General features: G+C 43.4%; 2 protein-coding genes across 2 annotated transcripts in view; one reads left to right on the top strand and one right to left on the bottom strand.

Annotated features, from left to right (window-relative positions):
* The window catches only part of LOC119285435 (malonyl CoA-acyl carrier protein transacylase-like), a 4,110-nt gene extending 1,091 nt beyond the window's left edge, over window positions 1-3,019 (top strand). Inside the window, exons 2-10 of the mRNA XM_037564706.1 lie at window positions 142-227; window positions 361-427; window positions 835-977; window positions 1,204-1,252; window positions 1,329-1,466; window positions 1,547-1,627; window positions 2,206-2,382; window positions 2,465-2,551; window positions 2,654-3,019. Of these exons, the coding sequence (XP_037420603.1) occupies window positions 142-227; window positions 361-427; window positions 835-977; window positions 1,204-1,252; window positions 1,329-1,466; window positions 1,547-1,627; window positions 2,206-2,382; window positions 2,465-2,551; window positions 2,654-2,716 (891 nt within the window). The 3' untranslated portion in view covers window positions 2,717-3,019. The remainder of the gene's footprint in view (window positions 1-141; window positions 228-360; window positions 428-834; window positions 978-1,203; window positions 1,253-1,328; window positions 1,467-1,546; window positions 1,628-2,205; window positions 2,383-2,464; window positions 2,552-2,653) is intronic.
* Window positions 3,020-4,439: 1,420 nt separating this feature from the next.
* On the bottom strand, window positions 4,440-6,592 carry LOC119285434 (40S ribosomal protein S7). The gene is made up of 6 exons (XM_037564705.1): window positions 6,449-6,592; window positions 6,248-6,344; window positions 6,051-6,124; window positions 5,823-5,946; window positions 5,023-5,205; window positions 4,440-4,775 (listed from the first exon to the last, which is right to left on the bottom strand). The coding sequence occupies exons 2-6, from the start codon at window positions 6,320-6,322 to the stop codon at window positions 4,653-4,655; spliced, it is 579 nt and encodes a 192-aa protein (XP_037420602.1). The 5' UTR covers window positions 6,323-6,344; window positions 6,449-6,592; the 3' UTR covers window positions 4,440-4,652.
* Between the last annotated feature and the right edge of the window lie 589 nt (window positions 6,593-7,181).

Raw genomic sequence — 7,181 nt, 5'->3', positions numbered from 1 at the left:
TGGATCATATTTTGGCCTTGAGAGATTAGCTTGTGATTATTAGGTTCTCCTAGGAGATTATTTTAATTACAATGATACATTTACATGTGCATCGTGTGTGCTGCCTCATTTATGTGTGTTTATGCTTTCTTTTTCTCTCAGGGTGCTCAGGCTGTTGGAATGGGTAAAGAAGCTCTTAATGTTCGAGCAGCTGCAGAACTATTTGATAAGGCAAATGATATACTTGGGTATCTACAAACCTCCGATACGATTTACCTGTTTGCTCCCCCTAGCAAACTTACGCTTTAAAGTTAACAAGTGTCCATAACAATTCCAAAGGGAAAAACGGCGATGCTCATGCTTGTTTAATTTTCAATGTAGCTATGACTTGCTGAATCTTTGCATCGATGGACCAAAAGAAAAGCTGAACTCAACAGTGATCAGTCAGGTTTCTGAATTTCACTCTTCGCTCCCACTGTATTTTACATTATTCGTTTTCATATCCGTGCAAGTAGTATCCTTAGGTGTCTACCCTTCGCTGCTGCTTACTGTTAGCAACTGAAACATATCTCCTTAATAGTCATTCAGGGCAATATAGTTTTCAGCCATGAATACCTATTAAGTGCTAAATCTGGTTAGTCAGTTACAGTGCTAGCTAAGTATTTTTTGTACCAACATCCATGCTTTGTAGCCTGCCATGTTGCTTCAAAAGGGAACCCACAAGATTGTTTTGCATTTTATTTTTCTCAGCTATGCTGCATACATTTGATTGTGAAGGATGATTTGGTTCAGATACAGTTCCTGATCTTGCCAGTTAGAGCTGTATACTGATTGTCGAACAAAACCATTTTGCAGCCAGCTATATACGTTACCAGCCTTGCAGCTGTAGAAGTGTTGCGCGCACGTGAAGAAGGCCAATCTGTAATTAACTCCGTAGATGTCACATGTGGTCTCAGCTTGGGAGAATATACCGCGCTTGCATTTGCTGGTGCCTTTAGGTATTGCCCTTGTTCCATTAGTGAAATCATGCATTTGCTGTTTTAAATATAAGCATTTAAATTCATGATCAGAATGAAGATAACTCAGAGTATATGTTAAATTCAATCCTGGTGAACATCATCTTCAATCTGCTATACCTGTGACAAGATGGTCAAATTAATAGCCCCATAGCTTAGTTTTTTCAGTGTGTCAAGTATGTATGCTTAAGCAGTTTTCAACATGCAGCTTTGAGGATGGTCTGAAGCTTGTCAAGCTTAGAGGAGAAGCCATGCAGGTTAGTGCCAATAAGATATGTGTGCTTTGAGTTTCTGACTTTCCAAATAGATTGCTCATGGTCTTTATCTTTGTAGGATGCCTCAGACGCTGCCAATAGTGCGATGGTTAGTGTCATTGGTCTAGATTCAGAAAAGGTGCAACAATTATGCGATGCTGCAAATGAGGATGTGGATGAAAAGGAAAGAGTTCAAATAGCAAATTTTCTCTGTCCTGTAAGTCATTCCTGACTCTGAGGTTATTTGTTTCCTACTGAGGCTTGCTAAGGTCTTAGCATGGTAATACCTTGTTGCAGGGTAACTATGCAGTTTCTGGTGGTGTGAAGGGTATTGAAGCAGTTGAAGCCAAAGCAAAGTCTTTTAAGGCCAGAATGACGGTTAGTGTTCCCATGCATCCAATTTCTCGACAATGGTCCATGTATGTAAACATTTGGTATATACCTACAATAAAGTGTGAAACCTGGTTATCGTAATTTATAGTGGTTTTGAAAACTGAAACTGCGCAAGGTCATTATACTGAATAGTGCTCCCTTGGTCAAAAACATAAACCATTTTGTACATCTTCGTTGTTACGCAACTTTGACTATAAATTTTGGTGGGAATATGTCAGACAACAGACCATAGTACTGATAATAGAATAATATTGCAAGAGTACAATTGGTGAAATGTCTGATGGTCGTACCATTTTCCTGTGATCAATTTATAAAGCTTTTGTTTGTATTGGTGGTGAAGGCTAAGAAAAATTCACTACATGCATTCTAACATGGTGTATACTGTTTACAGAGGGGGTAACTGTATACTAATATGTAACTTGATCCTGTGACTTGTCGTGGGGGATTAGGAAAAGTGACTGCCTTGTTGCTGTCAATCTAAGAGGCATTGTTGAAAACCGTTTCCTCTGTTGCATAGCATATAATCAAAGGTTTGTATATGATGTTGACAATTGTCTTGCCAGGTTCGCCTAGCTGTTGCTGGTGCTTTCCACACAAGCTTCATGCAACCCGCTGTCTCGAGATTGGAGTCTGCATTGGCTGCTACAGAGATTAGATCACCGAGAATCCCAGTAATCTCCAATGTTGATGCACAGCCCCACTCCGATCCTGAGACAATCAAGAAGATTTTGGCACAACAGGTATTGGATCTAGACTATACTTGAATTCGTGTCGCACCTATTATACAATGACTTGTGTGTGACTAACTGAGTGGAGAAACAGGTAACCTCTCCTGTGCAATGGGAGACTACTGTGACAACTCTTTTGGGTAGAGGCCTTGAGAAGAGCTATGAACTCGGACCTGGAAAGGTAAAGATAGGTTCATAATAATTTCTGACTGGATAACAATTCTTCAGAGTCTGTGATGATCTTTAGTTTTTTATTTATTTTTGCTCGTCTGGCATAAACCAGGTTATAGCAGGAATCATTAAACGGATCAACAAAGGTGCCAGCATCGAGAACATTGGCGCATGAGACATGAATCGCCAATATTATAAGGGCAAATAATAAAGCAAGGGGGGCTGCTTAGATTTAAGCAACACTCCTAACTGTACTACCAGGGCACGAGAGCACCACAGGGTCTGGCAATTTCCTGTCATTTGTGAAGAACATAGATAGTGTTGTCCAATTATGTTTCATTGGCTAGAGCTAGGTTTCTCGGCGGTTAAGCTTGCCCTCTATATTGTGAGGACCAGAATGAAATTTCAGTTATAGTTCTGAGTTGTATCAGTAATTTCATCCCCATGGTTCACTGTTTGACCTCCCATTCTAAGTTCATTCATGTCTCTCGACAATGAATTTACCATCAGCTGAACGCAAACAAAACGCAAGGCTGGCTGAGATAAGCCCCACATTGCGCTAAACAGAAACAACCAACACGGTCACTCCCTGATGATGTAGAAACGGCCTTCTTCCTCTTTCCTGCCCGAGGTCCTTATTTTGACTTAGATCCCCTGGCCGATCTGTGCCGACGAAGGGCCAACTCCATATCTTGACGACGTCCGATCCACACCCAGTCACCCACGAAGGGCCAGTAGGGGTATTCATTGCCAGATTTCTAAGATTTGTCATGCAGGGTTACTAAATCTTGTCGGGACAACCTTAATGCTTGTTCAATATTGTTTTCGGTGTACTTTTGCCTTTTACAAGTCATTTTGTATTTAGTTATCATACTAAATATTGCTTTCTTCGATAAATATAATAGACACCCACCTCTTTCTTGTCAATGTACTCCCCTGTTTACAAATGAAAATAGTACTCATCCAGTTAAGTTTATCATACTCTCCAATCAGGTTTATGGGGTGAAATGCATTGTACATCTAGAGCATATCACTAAATTTACATTCAAATAAAGTTCATAAACATATAATTTTGATAGCATATAAAATATGAATTTAGTTTCAGAAACGGCTGGCCTCACCCGGCTCGCGTCAATCGCCTCCATGACCATCCGGTCAAATTTTGATCATGCGCCACGTAGCAACCCCATACATTGGTTTGCAACGCCGCCCTTGTTGCAAGGCATGAGCGAAATGGGGGGTTTGTTGCAGATCAAGATATCCTTCGGGTCTTCTACCTCCGGCCTCAGCCCGATCAGCCGCCGACAGCCCTCGTGCATGCACACGCACCAAACAGCCCTCGTGCATGCACACGGCACCAAACGCACCGTCGCCACTGCCAACAAGAAGCACTCAGCCGACATGCCTCACTCTCATCGCACCGTCGCCACCCTCTTCCTTTCCAGTCTCGCATTAGTCAAAACCCCACGTGTCCCCCGGCCCTCCTCTCCATCTCGGCAGTCGTCGGCGACCTCCCAGGGCAACCACACATCGTCCACGCTGTCCCTGACTATCACTGACCGCCTCTGTTGCTGCAGCCCCTCCCACTCCAGCATTGCCCACACAGCAAGGATGCAAGGGGCTAACAATCATGTTGCAATTGCAACGAGTTGTAGACAGCTGTGGTGCTGCTGCAACATCTCCATTATCCCATACAATTTTGGTGGGCATGTCTTATATTAATCAAAGCAATTAGCTAGAGATATTACATCATGTTGATCGGATTGTAAGTTAAACATCAAAACACTTACTAGAGAGAAGAGCACAAACATATGACATAACAGGCAAACGATTCGATATGCAATAGGGAATTGCAGTGACTAGGCAGAGATGTTGAACAATTAGAAATGACAATCAAGTGCAACAAGATAAACGAGCAGAGGTTCATAATTTAAATGCTCAAAACTTTAACATTGTTCACGTTCATTGCCATCTCCATCAAACTTCCTAACCCCAGATCGTTAACAAAACTATGTTTCTGGAATACATTGATAGCACAACTAACTGAGACCTCGACCAAAACATTTGGATCAGAAAGATATGAAAATGGAGGACATTCAAGGCATGGATCTTCAGGCAGTTTCAGTCACAGGGTACTCAAAGACAACGTCTTTCCCACAAAGCCTGCGGTAGACTGCAGAGAAGGTCTCCAGCTTGTACTCAGTGTTGTTGCGCTCCTTCGGGTCCAAGTAGATCTGAAAGAACACCAAGAATAAGATCAGCACTAGAATTGCTTGCCAATCAAGCAGAGTGCTAAGCGCAAGCAGAGTGCTGAGGGCAAGGTGCTGCCAGACTAATGTAAGAAGTTGCTAAACAAGCATCATATCAAACAGTACCAGTTGTAGCACTACAACTGCAGCCACCAAATGAGTATATGCATGTTTCAACTTCTCACAGGGTATTTACATGATGATCAATAAACTGAAAAGTTCAAAAGACTACCTTGATGACCTTGGCACCATCCAAACGGTACCTGACACGCTTCCCCACAATCTCAGCTGGGTACACAACATCCTCCAAGATACCATCATGAACAGCTGTCAGGGTCCTGGTGCGAGGGCGCTGAACAGCAGAACCCTTCTTGGGTGGCCTCACGATCCTTCTTGTTGCAACAAAGACAACATCCTGTACAAGTGAAGCACATTTATCAAATTCCATTGTTTCAATTTTTATCAACATCATTTCGGAGTTTAAACATGTTTAAACTCCTGCAGCTAAACAACATGTTACAGTTTTTACAGTGATGATCTGGGACAAAGTGCAAGGAGTTCCAAGTGTAGCCAATAAGCTTGGAGGCAAAGATTTACAGTACAAGCATGAAAATCAGAATAGCAGAACTCCAGCTTGAACACTGCAATTAGCTTATTATAGATGCCAACAATGGATACCTATTGAGCAATTTGCTTTCATTTAAATGCAACCAAGGGAAAAACTTGAGGCAAACAGGCTCATGGATGCCACCTTGAGCTGATACATTTGTCTTAACCAACTTCATACACTAATGATGTTGTCATGTATTATGCTCTGGGGTACCATGAATTTTGACATTCACATCCTAAAATGGATATAATAGATTCTAGTATACTCAGTCGGCTTCTTACAATAACATATCTAATTGTTCAGCACTGCTACTGCAAGACACTATTTACAAATTACAACAATTGTGTAGCAACTTAAACATGCGTTTAGACAGGAACTGATAAAGCGAAGCACAACAAAGCAAACAACTATAAGCAATTCACCTTGCCGCTAAACTTCTTCTCGAGCTCCCTGACGAGCCTGACATGGATCTTCCTGAAGGGCTTGCGCAGACGGTATGGCACATGGATCACCACGGCCTTCCTGTTCCCAACAACATCCATCTGGCTGCAAACAAAGCGCGACCGTATCAGAACGCGTCCACCACTACCAAATAAATCGGCCCGACAAATAGATCAGGAGGGTCTTAGATGTAGCAAACGGCGACTTACATTGCAGTGTTGATGTACAGGTCCTTGAGGTCGCTCTTGAGCTCCTGGTTGCCGTTCTCCAGGTCAAAGAAAGCCTGCAAGATATTAACCACCACAGGCATGTCAGACCTTGACAGATCCAAACGAAGAGCGGTTCGGGGAAAACAAAGGAATGGCCAAAAGAAGCCGGAGAGGAGGGACGCGGGAGGGCCGCTCACCTGCGCGACGGTGTCCTCGAACTCGGAGGGCTCGACGCCCTTGTCCTTCTGGATCTTCTTCCTGGCGGTGTACATCTTGCTTCCCTTTCGCCGGGCCCTGCAGACGCAAGGGTTGGATTCGCAGAGTGCACACGGATCAGCAACGAGCAGGAAAGGGGGGGTGGCGGCGGAGGGAGGGAGGGGGAGAGGGAGATAAGATACCTGCGCGAGAGGAGACGAGGGAGCAGAGAAGTGGAGGCGCCGGCGCTAGGGTTTGGGAGGAGGCGTGGGAGTCTCGCGGAGAGCGCTCTTATAAAACCCTAGCCCGTGTGGACTGGGCCGACGGGAGGTCGTGTAGTGGCCGGGCCGCATTTACTTTGGTGTATCAGCCTAGCCCAGCTTAAATGAGCGCGGCCTTTTATCTTCCGGGGTTGCCCTTGTTAGGCTGGCTTTTCAATGAAGATGGGATTGTTAAAGAATGTGTTATGTGGCTTTTATTATCCCTCAAAAAAGTATGTGGCTTTTATCTGTTTCTCAAACAAAACAAATCCACCGCTCCAAAAAAATGTGGCTTCTATCCACACCTTCAAAAGAAAATGTGGTTTGCCTAAAAAAGAAGTCACAACAACTTGCTCGTTTTCAGTGGTTGGCAAAAAGGGACAACAATAAAGCCTTCGTAAGAAGGCCACCTCTCGAAAGAAGAAGAACCAAATTGATAGGCTAGCTCGGCCGGATGGCTTGTTTAGTGAGGATCATCAAGAGCTTGCACCTATGACTACAAATTTCTATAAAAATATGTTTGTGTCTATAAAGGAACTATTGGAATTGAGGAGGTTCTCTCACATGTGCCTTGTAAAGATACAACCGAGATAAACTAAGCTTTAGCTTTGTGTGGTGTCTATACTGAACTTGATGTCAAGCATGCTCTGTTCCATATGTTCTCAACTAACGCGTC

This window comes from Triticum dicoccoides, chromosome 4A, assembly GCF_002162155.2.
Source record: "Triticum dicoccoides isolate Atlit2015 ecotype Zavitan chromosome 4A, WEW_v2.0, whole genome shotgun sequence".
NCBI lineage: Eukaryota > Viridiplantae > Streptophyta > Magnoliopsida > Poales > Poaceae > Triticum > Triticum dicoccoides.
The sequence above is the reverse complement of the archived record's forward strand: the minus strand, read 5'-3'. Positions and strand labels throughout refer to the sequence as shown.

What these genes read in the sequence shown, in the direction of transcription:
- LOC119285434 (XM_037564705.1), bottom strand. Translation starts at nt 6,322, where the DNA reads ATGTACACCGCCAGGAAGAAGATCCAGAAGGACAAGGGCGTCGAGCCC. An exon ending in AGAAGAAGTTTAGCGGCAAG is followed by an intron (nt 5,206 to 5,822) that starts GTGAATTGCTTA and finishes TCACTTGTACAG; the next exon opens with GATGTTGTCTTTGTTGCAAC. An exon ending in ATGGTGCCAAGGTCATCAAG is followed by an intron (nt 4,776 to 5,022) that starts GTAGTCTTTTGA and finishes GTGTTCTTTCAG; the next exon opens with ATCTACTTGGACCCGAAGGA.